Source organism: Acomys minous (assembly GCF_964271855.1).
Source record: "Acomys minous genome assembly, chromosome: 16".
In the NCBI taxonomy this organism is placed as follows: Eukaryota; Metazoa; Chordata; class Mammalia; order Rodentia; family Muridae; genus Acomys; species Acomys minous.
Window position 1 is genome coordinate 59,736,316 of NC_140498.1, and position 23,835 is coordinate 59,760,150.

At 46.2% G+C, this 23,835-nt stretch overlaps 1 protein-coding gene across 4 annotated transcripts; it reads left to right on the plus strand.

The window, feature by feature from the left end:
• Positions 1-2,551: 2,551 nt before the first annotated feature.
• On the plus strand, positions 2,552-23,379 carry LOC311587690 (CD209 antigen-like protein E). 4 transcript variants are annotated; one of them, XR_014775943.1, is made up of 9 exons: positions 2,811-3,173; positions 3,263-3,359; positions 5,259-5,330; positions 16,906-16,995; positions 17,866-17,937; positions 18,355-18,506; positions 19,744-21,271; positions 21,498-21,595; positions 23,011-23,379. XR_014775943.1 is itself a non-coding variant. In XM_084764782.1 (7 exons), the coding sequence occupies exons 1-7, from the start codon at positions 3,150-3,152 to the stop codon at positions 19,747-19,749; spliced, it is 513 nt and encodes a 170-aa protein (XP_084620908.1). In that variant the 5' UTR covers positions 2,811-3,149; the 3' UTR covers positions 19,750-23,379. The 4 variants fall into 4 exon arrangements, 1 of the variants encoding a protein (XP_084620908.1); XR_014775941.1 differs by lacking the exon at positions 3,263-3,359 and adding an exon at positions 2,552-2,635 and having other exon boundaries at positions 3,034-3,173; positions 19,744-21,595; XR_014775942.1 differs by having other exon boundaries at positions 19,744-21,595.
• Positions 23,380-23,835: the final 456 nt, after the last annotated feature.

The window sequence follows — 23,835 nt, forward strand, 5'->3', positions numbered from 1 at the left end:
GCAGGCTACCAAGAAGAGACTTGATACCCTATGAGTATATACAGGGGGAAGAGGTCCCCTCAGTCACAGTCATAGGGGAGGGGAGTAAGGGGAAAGGGGGATGGAGGGAGGAATGGGAGGATACAGGAATGGGGTAACAATTGAGATGTAATATGAATAAATTAATAAAATATATTAAAAAAGAAATAGGGTTCAGAATTAAACAGAGAATTCTTAATGGAAAAATATCAAATGGCTGAGAAACTCTTAAAGAAATGCTTAACATCCTTAGTCATCAGAGAAATGCAAATCAAAACGACTCTAAGATTCCATCTTACACCCATCAGCATGGTTAAGATAAAAAAACTCAAGTGACAGCATATGCTGGAGAGAATGTGGAGAAAGAGGAACACTCTTTCATTGCTGGTGGGTGTGCAAACTTATATAACCACTTTGGAATCAATCTGGCAGTGTCTCAGAAAATTGGGAATAGGGCTACCTCAAGACCCAGCTATTCCACTCCTTGGAGTACACCCAAAAGTTGCTCCACCACACAACAAGGACATTTGATCAACTATGTTCATAGAAACCTTATTCATGATAACCAGAATCTGGAAACAAACTAACTGTTCCTCAGTCAAAGAATGGATAAAGAAACTGTGGTGCATTTACACTATGGAATACTATTCAGTTATTATAAACAAGGAAATCTTGAAATTTGCAGACAAATGGATGGAAGTAGAAACTATCATCCTGAATGAGTTAGCTCAGATCCAGAAAGACTCACATCGTGTATGCTCACTTATAATTGGATCTAGCCCAATATGGATGTCCTCTGAGTATCTTCACTCAGCAGAGGATTAGGACAGATGCTGGGACTTGCTATTGGGATTCTGTGTGAGAGAGGTATGGGAGAATGGGGGAAAGAAAAGGACTCAGAGGGTCCTGGAACCCTCCAAGAAAACCATCAAGGCTGGTAGAGATGGACCCATGGGGGCCTACACAAACTACTGTACCAATCAAGGACAATGCATGCAGTAAACCTAGACCCCTATTCAGATCTAGTCAGTGGGTAGCACATTCTCCGCAGCTGTGTGGAGTGCAGGGACTCACTCTGACATGAACTCTGGTGCCCCCTATTTGACCACTTCCTCTTTCTAGGGAGGCTTGGTGGCACTCAGAGGAGAGGAAGCAGATGAAACCCAGATGAGACCTGATAGGCTGTGATCATATGGGCAGGAAGGAGGTCCCCGTCTGTCACGGGCCAAAGGGGGGGCGGAAATAGGGTGAAAGAGGGAGGGAGGAGGAACAGGAAAATACAAGTGAGGGGGAAACAACTGAGACATAATCTGAATAAATTGTCTAAATAAATAAAAAAGAAATGCTCAATGCCCCTAGTTATCAGGGAAATGTAACCCAGAACGACTCTGAGATTCCATCTTACACCTATCCGAATGGCTAAGATCGAAAACTCAGGTGACAGCACATGCTGGAGAGAATGTGGAGAAAGGGGAACACTATTACATCGCTGGTGGGAGTGCAAACTTGTACAACCACTTTGAAATCAATCTGGTGCTTTCTCAGGAAATTGGGAATAATTCCACCTCAAGATCCAGCCATACCACCCCTAGGAATATACCTGAAAGATGCTCTACCACACAGCAAGGACATTTGCTTAACTATGCTCATAACTATGCATAACTATGCTTTATTTATAATAGTCATAATCTGTAAACAACCTAGATGTCCCTCAACCAAAGAACAGATAAAGAAACTGTGGTACATTCACACAATGGAATACTACTCAGCTATTAAAAACAAGGAAATCTTGACATTTTGCAGACAAATGGATGGAACTAGAAACGATCATCCTAAGTGAGGTACCACAACTTCTTTATCCATTCTGATTCAAAGGGTCAAATAGAACAGACATTGGAAGTGCTCGAAAAGAGGGAACAGGATGGGAGCCTACCACAGAGGGCCTCTAAAAGACTCCACCAACCAAGGGATCAAAGAAAACGTGAGACTCACAGCCAAACTTTGGGGCAGAGCACAAGGAGTCTTATGGAAGAGATGGGGGATAGAAGGACCTGAATGGGACAGAGGCTCCAACAGAGCCAACAAATCTGGGTCCAGGGGGACCTGCAGAGACTGATGCACCAACCAAGGACCATGCATAGAGAGGACCTAGACCCTCTGTTCATATATTGTCAACAGACAACACAGTCTCCATGTCAGTCCTCTAATATGGGGAGTAGAGGATGCCTCTGACATGGACTCTGTTGCCCATTCATTGATCACTTTCCCCTGGCGAGGTAATCTTGCCAGGCCACAGAGGAAGAAAATGCAGGCAGTCCAGATGAGACTTGATAGGCTGGGGTCAGTTGGTAGGTTAGGAGGGCTCTTCCTTTATGAGGACTAAGGGAGGAGGGGAGGGGAGGGAGGAGAGAGGGAAGGTGAGATGGGGAGGCTACAAGGGAGGGGGCTACAATCAGGAGGTAAAGTGAATAAATTAAAAAAATAAATGATTTTTTAAAGGAGGAAACAAATATTCTTGATTTCTCATTAAGTAGCTGTATGTCTGAGAGCCTGAATCCAAACTTACTGTTCTTTAGTTTTATTTGCCTGCTATGTAGACAGTAGATTAACTATCACTGTAGGGAAATTAAATGAATGAGCACAGTGGCTACAAACATGGCTAAAGATAGCAGGTGCCAAGCAATTATTAGCCACAATGATTCAGTGGGCAGAAATCATTGTGAATAGGGACACTGGTAAATCAAGGAAGTTAAGCATTAGTTGGAATAGATGGCATTTATGAAAGACTCAGATAATTGCTTGACCTCCTCCATTATAGATAGTGGAGAGACAGAAAAGACTCTCATTTCAGAAGTCATTGAAATTATTAAAAGCAATCCACAGTTTTGTCACAGCATAAGTGAAGTAGTTCTTTCTGCTAGAGATGTTAAATTTTCTCAGTCTAATTTTCTAGACTATTCAGTAAGTAACATGCCTTTTGAGATGGTCAACCTCCGCTCTGTCTATCTCTTTCAGCATAGAACCCACTTCCTCATCTGTTTTCCTGAGAGAAAATTTGGGGACCGAGCAACAGGGCGTGACCGTTGAAAGTGTAGCCCAGGAGCCCTGCACGCTAATGGACAGCAGTGACTATGAGCAATTCCAAGAAAGTCAAGGTGAGTGTGGTCCCCTTGGGTGAGGGTGGGATGGAACAATGGGAGCTCCACTGGTGCCAGTTCAGATAATCCTGGCTCTTTATTGATAGTCTTCTCAACCAGAGCAGGGGCTGAAGACTGGCAGCATCAAATCTTCCTCTAAAGGATCTGGGATCCAGCCAACTTTTGGACTTTACCATTTTCCAGGTACAGCAGGGATAAGAGGCTAAGGAGTGGGCAGCTTATCCAATCTACCTGTTTTCCACGGGAGGCTTTTTTTAATGGAGGTTTTTTTCCTCTGAAGCCCTGGTTCTGTGGAGGTAGAGTTTAGAACTCAGCACTTCTAGGCCACAGATGGTAAAGTCTTATACCACTGGGCTGAGATGTGACGCTGGGGTGAGAAATTATGGATGGCAGGCTAGCCTTGGATTTTATGCACTTATAAATGTGTGAGTGTGCACATGCATATGTGTACATGCATGAATGTAGTGGTGTGTGTGTGTGTGTGTGTGTGTGTGTGTGTGTGTGTGTGTGTGTGTGTGTAAATGCAGGTACAAACAGGACATAGTGCAATTATGGAAGTCAGGGAATAACTTTATTGGTGCTCATCTACCTTAAGACAGGATGTCCTTCACTGTTACATATGACAGCATAGCTCACCCCATGACCTTTCAAGGCTCTCTTGTCTATTTCTTCCCTCACTTGAGTAGCACTTGCATTACAAGTGTGCATTACCATTTCAGGATTCACAGTGACTCTAGGAATCCAAACCCAAGCCCCAATGCTTTCTCAGCAAATGTTTAACCTACTAAAGCTTCTCCCCCAACCCAGAATCCTCTGCACCCTTGAGGAGGAGCCTGATGACCAGCTAGCTCATCCTTGGGCTATGCTATGCTGGGGCAGTGATTCAGGTGAACCAGAATGTCTCTTTCTCTTTTGTCCTAAAGGGAAGCATTCTTTGGCTGCTCTCCTTCACTCTGTTTGCTGGTTTTTATGTTGGTCTTCCTTCTTCAAGGTCAGAGTTGAGTTCCCATGGCTAGCTTCTGATCTGAAGCATCCATTCCAGAAGGAATATGGACCTGAAGCTGAGATTTGGTCTTAAAGAAGACATTAGGGATTAATCATGGTCTTTAACCACCTCTGATGTAGAAGACCAGAGGAAGAGGAAGTAATACAGAGTGAGAGCTTGATTTAACCTGTGTTTAAACTTTTTAATTAGGGTTTCTCCTGTCTAAATGGTATTAAACAAGATGTTCTCTCAGAATTCATGTGCCTAGAGACTCAGCAGACATGGCACACACTAGGTGTTTCATAATAATAATATCTTTAAGTTTTAAAAATAATGTACAGAGTATTGGATATTATTATGGCGTTAAAAAAAAATAAAATGTGTGTTCTTGCTTAATTCTGCAGCTGTCATAAACTACTCTGGCAAAAGGCACCTGAGGTAGGAATGGTTTAATTCAGGTTATAGTCCATTGATACATAGAAGTCATAAAGCTGAGAACTCGAGATGACTGATCAGGAGCAGAGAGAAGTGAATGCTCCCACATTGCCACCATGCTTATACACAGATAATTTTCTTCACTTTTAAACGTTCAGAGCCCATCCCATGCTTTGTGGCAGCCCACCATAATCTGGACTTTCCCATTTCACTTAGTAATCACAATGATTCCCAATACACATGGTCATAGGCCAATGTGATCTAGAAAGTTCTTCACTAATACTCTCTCCCCAGGCATCGCTGAGACTCTCCCCAGGCAATTCTCTGTCAAGTTGGCAGTTAAAACTAACATCACACCATGCGTTAATGGATCCTACTCTTTCATCATCTCCCCAGTCCTGCTCTTCCTGTTCCCAACTCCTTATAACCTCCTTTTTCAGTCTCCTTTCTTCTTTACTGTCATTGTCATCCAATTACAGGCTAGGATCCACATATGCAGGTTTTGCCTTCCTGAGTCTGCATTACCTCATTAAATATTATATTTTCCAGATTCATTCGGTTCTTACAAAAGTCATCTTTCATTACAACTGAATAAAACTCTACTGTGTGTGCATCACATTTTCATTATTGGCTCCATTAGCCTTCTTCATTTCTTGGCACAGTTATCAATGTATCTAGTTGCCAGCATGAAGAGCCAGCCTATAGTGAAGTGACGGAGGGAAAAACTGAAATCGGTGAGTGGCTGAAAACCAACTCCCCAAATGCCTGCAGGTGTCTCTCTGGTGTTGGTCACCTGTGTCTTTTGCGTCAAATGCAGACACCTCCATGGTTTTGGTTGCTTGTGCCTCTGGCCTCCAACTGTGAAATAGAGATACAGGGTAACATTGAGGGTGGCACATGTTGTTGACAGATAACCATGCACAGAGACACCTTCTGGATTCCTTCAGACGTATAAATTTCTGACTTCCTTCATTTTTGAAATGGATGGGCAAAGATTCATATGTTCTCCTGGAGGTGGGGAGTGGCCGATGGTAGAGCAGCTTTCTGAGCTCCCTGTATAAAAAAAAAAAAGCCCCTTAACTCTGGACTTCTTTTTATTTATTTATAAATTGCTTTAGAAAATATATAACAATGAGTTTCTTTATGATACTTTCTACAAAGTATATAATAGGATTTTCTCATATTTGACCTCTTGTCCCTCTCTCTGTTTTCCTACACACTTCAAGGTGTATACTCCACCAAGGAGTTTCATTTCTGTTTTATGTCGTATGTATGCATATCATGCAGAAGAGTTTACCATGTGATATTTTCATTTCCTGAGATTTTTGTTCCCATTATCCTTTCTTATCACCAACTTTCTCCATTTTCACCTTCTAATATCATTTATATTTGCAGATAAGTAGATGATGTATGGACAGACAGATGGTAGAATATATACAGAAATAAAGTGAGAAATAGATAAAATGATGATAGATAGATAATACATCGATAGATGATAGATAGATACATAGATGCATAGATAACACACATATACATACATACATACATACATACATACATACATACATACATAATTTGGTTTTTGAGACAGGATTTCTCTGTGTAGCCTTGACTTTCTTGAAACTCACTTTGTAGACCAAGCTTGCCTCAAACTCACAGAAACTCTTCTGCCTCTGCCTCCTAAGTCCAGAATTGAAGGCTTGCACCATTACCACCCAGTTAAACCAAAATTTATCTTTAAATATCTCAAAATATGTTGTGAGAAAATCCCAAACATCTAGTATATGGCTTTAAAAATCACACCTTGGTCTCTTTTGTGACTTCTGTTCAGTACTTGTGTTAGCTATTGCCTAGACTGGTTCTCACAGATTCTTGGCATCTTGTTCACAGTATTGAAGAAATACGTGCAAAAAGTAATTTTTTAAAAAAAGATTTATTTAGAAGAGGAAGTTCAAAGGATTAATGAAATTCAAGGAGATTACTCAAAAACTCCCCCCTTGGTGAAACTGGGCTGGAAATTTCAAAGCTCAAGTGTAGATTATCTCACTTTTATCCTACCCAGGCTCTTCTTAAAAACATGTTTCATTAATCCTTTGATAATTTCATTCATGTATAGACTATTGATGATATTTACTCCTACTTCCCCCTCCAACTCCTCTTGGGTCCTTCAATACCACCTCCCACTTTCATGCTCCTTTAAAAAAATCCACAGGGACCAATTAGTACTGCCCACACGCACAAGGGTGTAAGGCCTTCCACTGGAGTCTGGTCAACCTACAGAAGACAACCCCTAATGAAAACTGACCTCCATCCCCTAGGAGCTCTCAGATCCTCAGATCCCCAGCTAGGGGGTGGGGGGGGGGTGAGCTCATGAGCCCCTCCCATATCATGGAATGTTGACTGGCTTGATCTTGTGCAGGTCTTGTGAAAGAAGCTACGGCCACAGTGAGTTCTTGAGTGCAGTGGTCCCGTCGTGTCCAGAAGATGCTACTTCACCCAGTCCTCCCAATCCTCCCAATCACCTCTTATTCTCTGTGCTCCCTAACCCTTGCGGGGATGGTCGTGATGTCCCCTTTGTAGCTGAGCACTCCACAGACACTCATTTTCTGCACCTTAACCAGTTATAAGTCTCTGTATTAACATAGTTTTCTGCTCAAAAGAAATTTTTCTGATGGTAGATGAAAGACACACTAATCTAGAAGAGAGTTTGGTATCATGTTGATTTGGCAAAATAACTAGTCGGGCCTCGGAATCTACTCAGGTATACATTTTTAGCTAGACTTACATTACTGAGCATGACTTCCATTTTGTGGAGCAGGCTTTAATGTTAGGCAGAATTATTGCTGCTCTCGCAACAGTTGTCATATCTTGCCACAGTAGTCATCACTGTAGCTTTCAGGGTTCATAGCTGGATGAGGTTGTCGGTGACTTTTTACCCCAGAAGTCTGCATAGAACCTTGGCAGGACTATGGAGACTAGTTAGTGGTGAAGAACTTTCCAGATCACTATCAGTTTGGTTTTTCCATGTCCTGGGATCAAACTGTATGATCTCTTTAGCAATTGGTTTTACCTCCTATGATTTGAACAGATGAGAAGCTGACGACTAGTGTCATGCCTTAGAATCCAAGTAATTTCTGGATCAAGTAGTGTTTGCAGTTACTGCACAGAGGCTGAGGAGGACTGTGGATCACCTAGATACTTGTTCCTATGAAGTGGTGCCAGGGACCAAAAGGCCTGAGGCCGACCCCCACCCATTCAGCATTTGCAGCAAACATCCTGCTGGGCCACTCATTAGGTATGCAAGGCATCCGGCTTAGTCCTGAGAAGACAGCGATCTGATCCTAAGATAACCACAGAGACATCCTGCTTTGTCTCACCTGGAAGACCCCTCCCTTTGCAAATGTTCCTGGGGCTCAACCCAGAAGATTTTGTACTTTTCCACTACTCTCCTTGCGTACCCCCACCCTCCCTAAAGCAGGTTTTAAAAAGCCTGCCATTACCCTCAATAAACGGCTCTTGACAAGCAACTGTTCGCTTGAGCTCTACGTCTCTCTCGCCCATTTCTTTAAATACAGGTTGCGACCCCCCTCGGCCCCCCAATAACTGACCAGCTGGACTGGTCGGTGGACTAGTTATCGTTACATGGACTAGTTAATCTGGCGCCCGACGTGGGACTCGAGGTGCGGGTTTCTTCCCGAACGGATTAAGGGACCGGTCCACAGGAGTTTTCATGACCAGCCGAGTTCGCCCGGCCGGCTTCGTCATTAGGTGAGTCATCCGTTCGCATATCTCAAGAATGGGCCATTCGCTGTCCAAGGAAGCAAAGTTCATAAGAGGCTTAAAGGACGTACTCAGAGAGAGGGGTATTAGGGTAAAAAAGAAACATTTGATTGAGTTTTTTGTTTTTATTGACGAGACCTGTCCCTGGTTTATGATTGATGGACCTACTATTCATTCTGAAAAGTGGCAAAAGGTGGGGCGTGAGCTTAATGCACTTATTAAAAAAGATGGTAATACAGCGGTGTCAAACAGTATTTTTTCTTATTGGGGCCTTATATGGGACATAATTGAGTCCAGCGAAAACGAAAGCGGACAGAGGCAGCTCCTCTCCGTGGCTGAACTCTGCCTGCACGAATCTCTCCCTCCTTCTCGTGTTCCTTCCTGTTCCTCTCTGCAGGGTTCCTCTCTTACGTTCATTGACATGCCCCCCGATTCTGTTCCTCCTACATCCTCGGAGCCCTTAAAAAATCTTTCCCCTGCGCCTGCGTCCAAGCCTTCCCCTTCCCCCCCCGCCGTCTTTATCCGTCGCTTCCTCCCACCTATGAGGACCCCATTTCCGCTATGGAACGTGGGTGTTCACCACTTTGTGCCCCTGTTTTTCCCCCAAAAAGGACACCCTCTGTCCGGTCCGGTCGGCCAGCCTCTCCTGTTCCCCCTCCGTCGGTCGGCCCTTCACGCGCCTCCCGCCATTCCGCCATTTTCCTTTCTCAGGCCCCAGATGAGCCCTTGGATCCGGATGCTGCTGCCACCCTTGAGGAGGAGGCTGCTCGATATCATTCCGATGATGGCCTCCTCCGCGCGGCGCCAACCTTTCCCTCCTCTACCTTGCTCACTCTTCCCCCTCCCCTTACTAAGCCCTACCCTGCCTCCCGGCTCCCGCCACCTTGTTCCCTCCCAAACTGCTTTTGCCAGACGGAGGCCCATCTCCAACACCAGATCTCCCATGCGACGAAGATTCTTCAACTTCAACAACGGCTTTCACTTTTAACAATGCACATTTCCTCCACAGCCTCGTTTATTTTCCCTGTCACCCGTTCCCAGAGCCAGCCCGCCCTGAGCGGGGCAAAAACTGAGGCCACTGATTCAGGCGCTGCTTCGGGAGAGCCACCTGCCCCTACACCCTCCCAGTCGTCCGCGGCCCTTGTAGATTCTGATAGTGAGCATGATTCCTCAGGTTCGGAGGGAGAACAGAAAGGTGGTGGAACGGCTCCTGACCCTACCCCCACTGCTTATCATAAACTCAAATTTAAAAAGCTAGAAAAACTTAACACGGCTGTCCGTAGTTACGGACCTAATGCGCCGTTCACACTCTCCCTCCTTGATGATTTGGCAGATGGAGGCCATCTAACGCCCAACGAGTGGATCACCACTGCACAGACTGTCCTCACTCGAGGACAGTTCCTTTCTTGGAGGGCAGACTGGGCTGATCGTTGCCGTGACCTTATCCGAAAAAACGTACAGCAGGGACATCGCGAGACCCGTGAATGGTCTCTTGACAAACTCCTTGGCCAGGGCAAATATGCCACTGACGAAAAACAGCATGCACTCCCCTTTTCCTTACTTTCCCATTCTAGTTCTGCCGCCCTCGCTGCTTGGAGAACTATTGCTTCCACGGGCTCCGCCCTGTCCCCTATTACCAAGATTCTTCAGGGACCTCAGGAGCCCTTCAGCGACTTCGCTGCGCGCCTCCTGGAGGCTTCAGAAAGATCCCTTGGTCCTGGCCAGACCGACAGTAAATTTCTTACACAATTGGCCTTTGAAAATGCCAACTCAGCCTGTAAGGCAGTTCTTAGACACAAATATAAGGGCAGGGATCTTGATGAGATGATTCAGCTTTGCCGAGAGGTTGATCCCCTAACTGATAAGTTTACCAAGGCCATTATGGCCGTCGGAGCCCTCCCTAGCGGGGCCTCCTGTTTCCGGTGCGGCCAATCGGGACATTTTGCCCGCGCCTGCCCAAATGAGCGTAATCGCCCACCCTCACAGGCTGGACAGCCACCGGTCGTTCCGCCACCCACTGGATTCCGGGGACCTGTGGCCCGGCCCCCCCCTACTACGCTCTGCCCTCGTTGCCGTAGAGGTCGTCATTGGGCCAACACCTGTCGTTCCACTGTTGATGCCATGGGTAACCCTCTCCCCCCGCGTTCGGGAAACTCCTCTGGGGGCCAGTCCCGGGCCCCTCACCCTATCCAATTCCAGCCTGCGTCGGGACCGGTGTCACAGGATCTACAGACCCGCTTCCATCCACAGACCTCCTACCCCACCTCCCAAACCCAACCTCCTCCCATTCCAGCGGCGGCCCCTTGCCCTCCCCCACAGGATTGGACTTCCGTGCCACCACCTCTACAATACTGACGCCCGAGGATGGAACCTTGTCCTTGCCTGTCTCCCTCTATGGAAACCCTCCCCCTCTTCCCCTCCTGGTCCTCAGCCGTGCCTCTTCTGCCCTTATCGGGCTACTCATCTATCCCCTCGTTCTAAAACACCCGCTCCCTTCTCCTACGCTCCTCCTTGCCGCCGCTACCCAGGGCCCTCTCTCCATCTCTCCTGGTCAGATTTTGGCCTGGGCCCTTCCGTTAACCCTGGCTGACTCTGTTGTCTCTCCTCCCGCCGCCCCGACTCCCTCCCTGCCCCCCTCCGCTTTTTGGGTCCAACGCTTAACTTCTGATAGACCCCATCTTACACTAAGGCTTGATGGCCGCCCCTTTGAAGGCATCATTGATTCCGGGGCAGATTCGACGGTCCTGTCCCAATCTTCTTGGCCCTCGTCTTGGCCCTGTCAGCCCTCCCTTACTCACCTTCAGGGCATCGGAATATCTACCAACACCCTTCAAAGTTCTAAGGTCCTTCGCTGGACTGACCCTGATGGCCAGACGGGGACGGTGCAACCGTTCATTGTCCCCGGGTTACCCGTTAATCTATGGGGCCGGGACATACTCTCTCAGATGGGGGTCTTTATCTATAGCCCCTCCTCTCCTGTCACGCATCAGCTTTTAGATCAAGGCTATTTGCCAGGCCAGGGCCTCGGCAAGCTGGGACAGGGGCGTCTCGAGCCCATTGTCCCTATGCCTAGGATTAGTCGCCAAGGGCTGGGATATAAACAAAATTTTTTATAAGGGCCACTTCTCCCCCTGCACTCCAGGCCGATAAAATTACTTGGAGAACTGATTCTCCTGTCTGGATCGATCAGTGGCCCCTTCCTTCCCGTAAACTGGCCGCAGCCTCAAGGCTGGTGCAGGAGCAACTTGATGCAGGCCATGTTGAGCCCTCTACCTCCCCCTGGAACACCCCCATTTTTGTCATCCAAAAAAAGAATGGTGCCTGGCGACTCCTCCAGGACCTCAGGGAAATTAACAAGACCATGATGCCCATGGGAGCTCTGCAGCCTGGTCTCCCCTCTCCTGTAGCTATCCCTAAAGGATTTCATAAACTTGTTCTCGACCTTAAAGATTGCTTCTTTTGCATTCCCCTACACCCTGACGATTCCAAACGTTTTGCCTTTAGCCTCCCTGTCGTTAATCATGTGGGGCCCTCACCCAGATTTCAATGGCAGGTACTTCCTCAGGGCATGGCCAACAGTCCCACTCTTTGTCAAAAATATGTAGCCCAGGCCATCGACCCGCTACGCCTTAGGTACCCACATTTATATATTATTCATTACATGGATGACATCTTACTTGCTGGCCCTAACACGGCTGAGCTCTCTCTAGTCACCCAGGAACTTGTTAAGAGTTTGGGTCATCTGGGACTTAAAATTGCCCCAGACAAAATACAACAACACCCCCCTTTTCTTTTTCTGGGCTATGAACTTGGGACCTCTTCGGTTAGGACCCAAAAGGTCCAGCTCCGCCGAGACACCCTTAGAACACTTCATGACTTTCAGAAGCTTTTGGGGGACATTAACTGGCTGCGCCCCTACCTTAAGCTCACTACTGGAGAGCTTAAACCCCTTTTTGATATTTCAAAAGGCAACTCTGACCCTTCTTCACCACGCAGTCTCACTGCTGAAGCTTCTGTGGCCCTACAAAAGGTCAAAGACGCCATCTTCCACCAGTCCATCTCCTATTATGACCCTACCCAGCCTTTCGCGCTCATAATTTTTCCTTCCCTCTTTGCCCCCACAGGACTGCTCTGGCAACGGGCCCCTCTTTTTTGGCTTCATCTCCCCTCCTCCTCCACTAAGGTCCTTCCTACTTATCCTACTCTGGTTGCGTCTCTCATTCGGCAGGGGCGGGAAGCGGCCACCAGGCTCTTCGGAAGGGACCCTCACTCTATTATCACGCCTTACTCGGCCACACAAATAAGGTGGCTTTTTCAAAATTCAGATGATTGGGCGGTCTCCTGTATTTCTTTTTGCGGCCTATTAGATAATCATTACCCCCCAGATAAACTAATTCAATTCCTGCAGCGACAACCTGTCATCTTCCCGAGAGTCACCTGCTCCAGACCCCTCCCCCAAGCTTCCCTGGTTTTTACTGATGGCTCCTCTTCCGGGGTTGCTGCCCTCTCTGTGGACGGAGCTATCCTGCAAAAACAAACCCCCCATACCTCTGCTCAGCTTGTTGAGCTGGAAGCTGTCGCACACGCCTTTACATTGCTTCCCCATACTCCCTTTAATCTATATACTGATAGTGCCTATGTCGCGTCCTCTGTTCCACTCCTCGAGACGGTTCCTCGTATTAAGCCTGCTACTAATGCCTCCCCTCTCTTCTCCCGTATCCAACAGCTTATTCTTTTGCGCTCTCAGCCTTTTTTCGTTGGTCATATTCGCGCTCACTCTACCCTGCCAGGGCCTCTGACTACACTTAATGCCCAGGTGGACTCAGCCACGCGCCCCCTGCTTTCAGGGCTGGCCGTTCCATCCGCCAGCGACCCCGTTGCTATGGCCAGGGAGGCTCACGCCCTCCACCACCTTAATTCCCAAAGCCTCCGCCACATGTTCTCCATCACTCGGGAACAAGCCCGGGCTTTTGTTAAAGAATGCCAGGCATGTGTCACCTTTCTTCCCGAGCCACATACGGGAGTCAACCCTCGTGGCCTCATGCCTGGACAGGTCTGGCAAATGGATGTTACTCATTTCTCCTCTTTTAAGAAACTTAAGTATATTCATGTGTCTATAGATACTTTTAGTGGATTTATTTGCGCCTCTCCGCACGCTGGAGAGGCTACTAGAGATGTTATTGATCATGTTTTGTATTGCCTTACTGTTGCCCCCAAACCCTTTACATTAAAGACTGATAACGGCCCTGGGTATACAAGCTCTGCCTTCAAGTCCTTTTGTGCCCAACTGCAGATTAAACATGTTACGGGGATACCTTACAATCCCCAAGGACAAGGAATTGTCGAGAGGGCCCACCAGACACTTAAAACAATGCTTAATAAATTACAGTTTTCCAAAGGAATCCTATATCCCTCTACAGCAGGGCCTCGCGTGCTTCTCAATCATGCATTGTTCGTCCTAAATTTTCTACAAAAGGATGATCTTGGCCATTCGGCGGCCGATCGCCTTTGGCACTCTTCCACCTCCTCCACCTATGCCAAGGCTCTGTGGAAGGATCCACTGACCCACCAATGGCATGGACCCGACCCAGTCCTTATTTGGGGCAAAGGTCATGCCTGCATTTATGATAAAAAAGAACAAAATGCGCGCTGGTTACCTGAGCGCCTAATCAAACCTTTTAACCCCCCTCTCCCAGGGAACTCCCCTGAGGAAAAGATGTAATTGTGCTCTTTTTTAGGATAAAAAAGATACCGCCGATTCATCATGTTGCTACTCACCACGTCGCTCCTTTGCCTCTGCCTTCCTGAAGTGATTCTCGCCGCATTCCTGCGCCAACCTCAGCCTTATACAATCTATAATTTTACCTGGGTCATTATTAACCAAGCGGGAGATATTGTTAATTCCTCCTCCTCTCAGAGCATTAACCCCCAGTGGCCCGATTTACAGGTTGACCTCTGTGCCCTGGCCCTGGGAGGCCCCTCTTCTTGGGGCATGGAAGACATTTTTTGGCCTAGGCTCCCGAGGAGACGTCCCCTTTCTCTCGCTCGGTTGGTGGTCCCAGTCCCTGCTGCTGTAATGACCTGGAGCGCATCATGCTCCACAAAACCTTACACCAGGATGGGATTGCTTGGGCCGGAGGACTCTATGTTTGCCCGGGACCCTCTCATCGGCCCCGTCCTGATAACCACCGCTGTGGTGGGGCCCAAGATTTTTACTGTGCCTCTTGGGGGTGTGAGACCACTGGCGACACGTACTGGAAGCCATCCTCTTCTTGGGACTACATCATTGTTGATTCCTGGGTTCATCCTCAGCCCTATGGTGAGGCCGTTAAAGACCTTTGCAATGCAGCTCGTTCAGTCACCAATGGCTGGTGCAACCCCCTGACCATTCGCTTCACTGAGCCCGGTAAACGTGCCAGTTGGACGGGTCGTGGATTTAAATGGGGCCTCCGTGTTTATAAATCAGAGTACGATTTTGGACTTACGTTCAGGTTACACCTCCTGAAAAAGGTACCCAATAAGGGCACTGCAGTGGTTGGGCCTAATCATATTTTCCATCATCCTGTTCCCGTTCCTGCTCCTGGCCCCCCGCCTAAACCCGCCACCCCCATGCCTCCCTCCCCGCCCACCCCCTCGGACGTCCTCCTTCGGTCCATTTCACCCCCTCCCTTCCGACCTACCCTCCCCGTGGGCCCCCCCAGTTCGGCTGATGTCATTCTCCAGTTGGCAAATGCCTCCATATGGGCCTTGAAAAATGACTCCTCCTTGTCATTTCCCGAATGTTGGATGTGTTTCTCCCCCTCCCCGCCCTTTTACGAGGGTATTGCTCTTCTTTCCACCTTGCTCTTTTCTAATGTTACCCCACCCTCACCGGCTTAGCTCCCGACAATCGCATTACCCTCCAGTCCGTTTCCGACATAGGTACTTGCCTCCTGGGTCCCCATATGCTCCCTCCTCTTCCCCTCAGCGGCGTTCGCACCCAGACTGTCATTCCCGACCTCTCCCTCCCCTACATTCCCGCGCCAAATAACACCCATTTTGCTTGTTCCTCTGGTTTAACCTTGATCGTCTATGCCCCTACCTTCCTTTCCTCCAAAGACTGGTGTGTCCTTGTTATTCTTCTTCCCCGTTTTACTATTCATGACCCCGACTCATTTTTAAATTTTCTGGAAGGGGGAATTTCCCCAACCCTAACCTTGCCTCCCCTGGCTTACTACCCTTCTCCCCACCCTGCTCGGGCCCCTCGTTGGTGTTCTCCTTCTATTATCCTTTGACCCATGGACTTTAAACCGTCTTACAGGGTTTGTTAAAAGTCAGGTTGAAGCTGCCACCAAGAATATCCAGGTTCACTACCACCGCCTGGAGACTGAGGACCAAATGAGACTTCTATTTCCATCCAGGAGATTTCACCTACGCCTCAGTCGGTTAACTATGGGCGGCCTTTGCAGTTCCTATGGGCGGCCTTTGCAGTTCCCGAGGATGCAGAATGCTGGATGGTGAGCCTGGTTGTGCCCTCGGTGCCTTTGGTAAACCTGTGCAAGCCCTCCCCTATATCTTTTGGCCTGAGCCCACCTTGACCTGACCCGCGATAGTGCCTGGTAAGTCAGAGATGGAGCGATCGAATAAGTCTCGGTTATCAGACGTCGGTCGGTCCTTGGTGGGAGGACAGACCATAGGCGTGGTAAGATTGAGCATCGATCCTCTAGCAGGCTCAGGCCATCGCGAGGCCCCCTTTCCTTGGGAATTTGGCCGGTCCAGAATAACTGTTGTCCTGAAACACTTGAACAATAGTGATTCTTAAATATACCGCCATCCTGTAACAATGACTGGTGACCTCCTAAAAGTCATTCGCTGGGCTGTAAGGTCTCCCTCAGGCCAAAATAAACAAAAGGGGTGAAGATGCCAGGGACCAAAAGGCCTGAGGCCGACCCCCACCCATTCAGCATTTGCAGCAAACATCCTGCTGGGCCACTCATTAGGTATGCAAGGCATCCGGCTTAGTCCTGAGAAGACAGCGATCTGATCCTAAGATAACCACAGAGACATCCTGCTTTGTCTCACCTGGAAGACCCCTCCCCTTGCAAATGTTCCCGGGGCTCAACCCAGAAGATTTTGTACTTTTCCACTACTCTCCTTGCGTACCCCCGCCCTCCCTAAAGCAGGTTTTAAAAAGCCTGCCATTACCCTCAATAAACGGCTCTTGACAAGCAACTGTTCGCTTGAGCTCTACGTCTCTCTCGCCCATTTCTTTAAATACAGGTTGCGACCCCCCTCGGCCCCCCAATAACTGACCAGCTGGACTGGTCGGTGGACTAGTTATCGTTACATGGACTAGTTTAAAGTGGGAGGTGGAATCCTGCACTCCTGGGTCCTTGAAGGTCGAGACCTAGACTTTCGGCTATGGAAATCTAGAAGCTTAAGGCCTAAAGTCCTACGTGTGGGTGAGAGTGTACTAGTGGCCTGTGTGTCCCTGGGCCCAGTCGATACAGAAGCACATGTGTGTTGAGACCCCATCTTTCTCTTCCACAGGGGGTGTGAGACATGGCCTGGTTTTCCCGATGCTGCATCTGTTTTTCCTCATTATCTACTTTGGGGTCCTTGTGGCATTTCTTCTCCAAGGTCAGATGGCCCTGCATACTTGGGATCTTAACGCTGTTTGTTTTGTTTTTGTTGTTCTATTTGTTTGTTTGTTTTTGCTGGTGCAAACATATCTATAAGGGAGACAAGACTGAAGCTGGAACCTGGTCTTTCTGTGGCTTCTACATATATTTCAGGACTCCTCCAACCTATGATCAGGGGAAATGGAAGAGAAAAGGGAGAGAATCTTTGCTCCATTTGCTATCAGTTCTGGGTGGCAAGACTCTCTCTCTCTCTCTCTCTCTCTCTCTCTCTCTCTGTGTGTGTGTGTGTGTGTGTGTGTGTGTGTGTCTGTCTGTCTGTCTCTGTATTTCTCTGTCTCTGTCTCTCTCTGTTTCTCTCTCACACACACACACACGTGTGTGTGCATGTATGTATTTATGTTCACGTGTGTGTGTTTACGTGCACCTGCACAGGTGAATATACACTTGTGTGTGCATGTATGTGGTTGCCAGAAGATAGACTCAGTGTCCATTCCTAAAGTCTGTCTACTTTTTAAAGGAAAGGCCTCTTATTGATCCTGAGGTCATCAAATAAGCTATATCCTGTCTGGCCAGTGAACCCGAGGGATCCACCTGTGTCCTTGAATCTCCAAAACTGTGATTATAAGTGCACACTATTTTGTCTGGATTTTTTTTTAATTGTTGGTTCCGGAGAATTGAACTCGGGTCCTCATACTTGCACGGCAAGCACTTTACCAGCTATGCCGTCTCTCCAGCACAGTATTCTCTTCTTCAAGTGTCATATGACAAATAGTTGGCTCTCAGATTGAATGTTTCTCCATAGGCAGTGTAGACCATGGCACACTATCGCTATTTAATAATTGTAGTTTTCTTTTTTTCTCCTGGACAGTTCCAAAGGTTCCCTGCACCCAAGATCAGGAGGAAATCTACGAGGAACTCATGCAGCTGAAGCCTAGGATAGGTGTGTGATTAGAGGCTGGTTGTCCAAGGGTCTTAATGGGTAATTATGTGAGGACACTTTGCTTGAGTTTGACCCTTTTAAGACTTAATTTTCTTACTTGTCAATTGGGAACACAGGTAACACCAAAACAGGTTTTTTTTTTCTGTTCACATAAAAGTATATATAATAGGGATCCAATTAGGCAAGTTTCCTGGAGTCTTTTCTGAGAATGTAGCTCCTGCTTCTCCCAGTGTGGATGAGATGGGACCAGGACTCCTGGATTCCTTTACTTGAGGAAGAGACTTAGGAAGGAAAAGAGGTAATAGCTCCCCACTGTGGTGCTTGGAGGTCCCTGACTCTGGAGGGCTGGATGACTGAGCAGACACAGGAATACAGACAACCAAGTGTGGGTTCATTCTAACTATGCTTCCTCACCAGAACGCCTGTGCCGTCCCTGCTCCTGGGACTGGATGCTTTTCCGTGGAAATTGTTACTTCTTCTCCAAAACTCAGCGTAACTGGAATGGTTCTCTCGCTGCTTGCCAGGAAATAGGGGCCCAACTTATCATCATTGAAAGTGATGAGGAGCAGGTAGGCCTGATTCTGGAGTGAGATATGTGTCTTTTTTTATTGTTATTAAGCTCACTTATCCTATCATGTTTCTTGATTAAACCTATTGCCTCCTTTCCAATTCCTTTCTTATTGTCCCAATACTTTCCCCTTCCAATACCATGTGCTTTCATTTTCTAAAGACCTCTTAGTGCTGTCAACAAGTGCACAGGTATATGACTATACATTGGCGCATGGATACCCTATCAGGAGTTATATGTCTGAAAAAAAACCTTTTCTCCTTAAAGCTATCAGTTGTCAATAGCTCTTCAGCTAAGGGTGGTACTCTACAAGCCCCTCTCCTGTCTAGGCTAAGAGTTTGGCTGACACAATCTTGTGAAGCCACTGTAAGTCCATGTGTTCAGTTGCCCTGTCCATTTTGCCTCAGATGTCCACTACCTCTGTCCCTTATAATCTTTCTGTCCCTCTTCCTTAATGATTCCTGCACCTTAGAGGGGCGTGTGATACAGATGGGAGCATGCATATTACTTCAGGACAAGTAGCTGAAATGGATGGCCACATATTTTCACGGAAAAATGGAAGAGGGGAAAAAAGTTATGGATTACGAAATCAGAAATGCCTTACACACACACACACACACACACGCACACACACACACACACACACACACACACACACCACATGCACACATGCTTAAAATTAAAATATATCCTAAAACAAGAATCTTCTATGTGATTAAGCCAATAGCTCAGGAGATGTTTGCTCCTGGAAATATTAGGCTCACAGTTCACTCAGGCGTAACATGGGTAGAGAGAAGGGAGATGTGGCCAAGATCTTTCATCACTATTTGCATGAGAAGGGCTAAATTGATGCAGTAAAGCAGGTTTTAGACTATCCAGTTTGAATCATTGTCAGTGGGTTCTACCTCTAGCAATCTGCTGCTGTCCGGTGTAGTTAAAGTAGGTGCGTAGCAGCCAGAATGTAACATCCTGATCACACTGTTGAGATGTGAAATCCCAGCTGACTAATTTGTGTCTAAACATCACACCATCAACAGAAGGACTTCTCTCTCCAATAGCGTACTCAGAAGACTCTGGGGTCAAGAACAAGACATTAAGCAAGTTATTGGGGTTAGGACAAAACATGTGTGCCAGAGGCACTCAGGAAAGATATAGAGTCATCCTGTTTTCAGGAACTTGAAATCTGGTTCATGGATGAGGGGAGAGATACAGCTTCATGGTGTGCATGGGTTTTTCAGATTTAGTAAATACTGGACCTCTTTGAAAACCAAAGATGATGCTTCAGAGAAGGACTGTGTGGAACTGACAGATGACGGCTGGAGCCATGACTACTGCAAACTGAGGAAATTCTGGATCTGCAAGAGGCCCTCAATATCCTGTCTCAACAAGTGATGTTCACATCCATCCCATCAGCCCTTGCAACTATAGCCTCTCTGACAAGTGACCAGACCAGACTTTATGTATACTTACGTTAATTCCTTTTCCATATTTACAGGCAAGGAGCTTTTCATTTGGTTTTGTTGTTGTTGTTTTGTTTTTTGTTTTGTTTTGTTTTGTTTTTGACCAGGTATCTCTGTGTAGCTTTGGCTATCCTGGACTACTTTGTAGACCAGGCTGGCCTCAAACTCACAGAGAACTGCCTGCCTCTGCCTCCCTGAGTGCTGGGATTAAAGGCGTGCACCATCACACTCAGTTGGCAAGGAGCTCTTAACAATAGCTCTGTTGTTGTCTTCTGTCAGGCCCCACATCTTCTCAGGGTTTGGTCTACTGCTGCCTTCCCGCTTGGCTTACTGGTTGTTGTCCTTGCCTTTCTTTGCAATTTAATACAGTGACTAAGTGTGGAATATCCTCCAGGGCTACATGTTCATGATTTAAATGCTGTTTTCCTTGCTCAGATTAGGGAGTCTGCATTGTCATGCTTAGCTCCGTAGTACCAGAAGCTCTAAACTACCCATCCTTGCATCTTTTCCTTCCACCCATTTATCTTCTATCTACATCCCCTGTACAAATTTGTTCACGACTGTCCCAGATTATTTAAGCTTCGTCTGCAGTTTGACAATATCAGGCAATTAATCCACCAATCAACTGATGGTTTGGGGGTTGAGCCTCTCTTCCATTGGTGGTGGTGTGGAGGCTGCGTCTCCCACATTTCTCTTCAAGAAAGGGCATGATGCCATCACAGAGTTACTTACATGAGCTTATGTAAGTTATTGCCCCAACATTCATAACAGTTAAATTAGGGAACCCACCCTGGTTCTGAAGGAATAAATAGAAGTTTCTATTACTGTCATAAACACCATGACCAAAGGCAATTTGGGGAGGTCAGGGTTTATTTCATCTTACAGCTTCAATGGAAGTCAGGGCAAGAACTCAAGGCATGAATGCATGCAAACACCATGGAGGAATGCTTTTTAGTGGCTTATCCTCATGGCTTGCTCAACCTGCTTCCTTATACACACAAAGATTTCCTGCCAAGATATGGCACCACCCATAGTGATATGGGACCTCGCACATCAACCACCAATAAAGAAAATGTCCTACAGGCTTCCCAACAGGCCAATCCTATAGAAACGTTTTCTCAACTAAGGTTCCTTTTTCCTACAGGGAGACTGTGTTGCCTTGTGGGTCCTGTAATATGGGGAGTACAGACTACTTCTGACATGGACTCTGCCCTTCCACATTGATCACTACTTCCCTGGCAGGTTAACCTTCCAGGACACAGAGGAAAAGGATACAGGCAGTCCAGACGAGACTTGATGGGCTGAGGTCAGATATTAGAGGAGGAAGGTTCCACTATTTCTAAGGACTAGGGAAGGGAGGGAGAGGGTATGAGGGATGGAGGTGATGAAGGAGGAGGTTACAATTGGGATGTAAAGTGAACAAATTAAACATCAATTTTAAAAAAAGATTCATTTTTCCCAAGATACCCTATATTGCGTCAAACTGGCATTAAAAACTGGCCAGCACAACAGAACAGTATTTTTTTTATCAGTCATAAAAGAGAATATCATCAACAGCATTTGCAAGAAAATATATGCAACTGGAGATAGTCACATGAAGTGAATCCAGTCTCGGAAAGACAAAAATCAGGTATGTTATCCCATTTGTGGTTCCTATACGGTCACATAAAATCATGTATGTATGTATGTGTTAATGAAGGTAGAAATAAAGTTTTATAGGACAACAAAGGGAGAAAGATGGATAGGAGAAGAATGGAAAGATCAGGGTGGGCAGGACACACTCAACATAATATATATATATATATATATATATATATATATATATATATATATATATATATATATGTTTGTAAGAAGTGTAAAACTTTTATTAATTTATCTCGGTGTGTGCAAGTGTGCAGGTATGTGCGTCACAGCACTTGTACGGAGGGCAGATAAGAGCTTACTAGAGTTGGTCTCTCCTTCTACCATATGAGTCCCAGGGATCAAATTCGGGTCATAAGGCTCAGCAATGAGTGCCTTTATCCACTAAGCCTTCTCATATATTTTTCAGATTCTAATCACAAAAAATATTTATTTTATTTTTTTACATATACATTTATATCATTATATACATATATATACAATAAACTACTTACAGCAAGAAGAACCACAAGACAATCAGGAATATATAAATGTTACATTCATGGTGTTTTAGCTATGTGTGTTTGGCAACCTTGAAGAAAACATCTTTCCTATCCTGGTGCGTCCAAAATTCTGACTGTAAATCAATATCTATCATACCTCATCATCATCATCAGTTTAAAACATCTGTCTAGACCTAAAAACATCTTAACCCTTAAACAACTAAGATTAACTGTAAAACTAAACTAACTGGTCTTCAACCCCATCAGAGACTTTAGAAGGAATAAAGTTAAGTACCTGAGTAGACAGGGAGTGCAGGTTCACAGCTTCCAAAATGAGAAGATGACAGAGACTGTTTGCTGCTCATTCAATTAGCAGGGAATTGAATCCTGGGCCTTTTTGTTTTACAGTCTGAAACCTTGCCAGTTGAGCTACTAGATTGCCTCAACTACTGGGAGTTTTGTTGGAGGTAGCTGTCACCTGTCAGCACTTTCATTCCTTGATTGCCACAGAAAATTGCCTTTTCCAAGGCCATGCTTCTCCTGGCTTAGCTTACAGAGGTACAGAAAAATGAAGATCTGGATTTGGCCATGTGCTGCACCCACCTGTCTACACACACACACACACACACACACACACACACACACACACACACACACCAAATATGTGGTAAACACCTTGGAAAGGCTCATCCTTGAGGATTTATAGGCAGTTTCTTGTAGCTGGTAGAGTAATTTTCTTCAGTGGTGTCACACTGGCAAGGTGCCCATGCTCCTGTAAATAACATTAATCAAACTCACCGATTCTTTAAAAGATATGAAGTTAGAAAGAGAACAAGTGCTCATGAGCAAAGGAAAAAACAGGAGTAGAAGAAGATAAGTGAATCTGCTCAAAATACATCATATCTTTCCCCTTCCCCAGCCCACTCAACTACAGGCTACTATGGATCTGAGGAGGCCAGTCATTAGCTGAGCATCCGCTGAAGATCTTGCAAGGCTCCAAAGGATAGTTCCAAACCAAGGTCACACAGACAACCCTGGATAAAACTCATTGTTCCTCAAAACAAAACGCCTGTAACATGAGTCAGGAAAAGGGAATTTATGAGCAAGGAAGGGACAGCAACAAGAGTGGGCAGGAGATGAAAGTGGGTTGAGTTTACCATAATCAGAATGTATTATAAACCTGTGTGAATTTGCCGCAGAGCAAACTCATGAAAATTTATTAAAATACACCACATGTACAAAAATGTCACAATGACACACATTGTTGTGTATAAATAAAATATGTCCATAAAATAAAAAGAATGGGTCCTGTTCTAGTCTTGTTGTGTTGTTATGATAGAACACTGACTAAAAGAAACTTAGAGGAGAAGAGGATGTGTTTCATCTTACAGGTTATGTCCATCACTGAGGAAAGCCAGGGTACCAACTTGAAGCAGAAACCATGCGATGATACTGCTTTCCGGCCTGTAGGCTTATGTTCAGATAACTTCCTATATAAAGCCCATGGCTTCCTTCTTACAGAATAGTGCCTCCCACAGTGGGCTGGGCCATCCTACCTGAATTAACATTCAAGATAGTCCTTTTCAGACCAACCTGAAAATGACAATTGCTCAACTGAGACTCCCCTCTCACTCCCATCCAGGTGACCTAGGCTGTGTCAAGTTGCTAAAGCTAACTAGCCCCTTTGACTACACTTGAATTTATTCAATTGAATAACTGCAGACGAGAACTGGGAAACCGAAGA

Bases quoted from the DNA above. Each gene is read 5' to 3' on its own strand.
- LOC311587690 (XM_084764782.1), top strand. From the start codon at position 3,150: ATGAGCAATTCCAAGAAAGTCAAG. The intron at 3,174-3,262 runs GTGAGTGTGGTC...CTTTATTGATAG, and splicing joins GCAATTCCAAGAAAGTCAAG to TCTTCTCAACCAGAGCAGGG. The intron at 5,331-16,905 runs GTGAGTGGCTGA...TCTCTTCCACAG, and splicing joins GGAGGGAAAAACTGAAATCG to GGGGTGTGAGACATGGCCTG.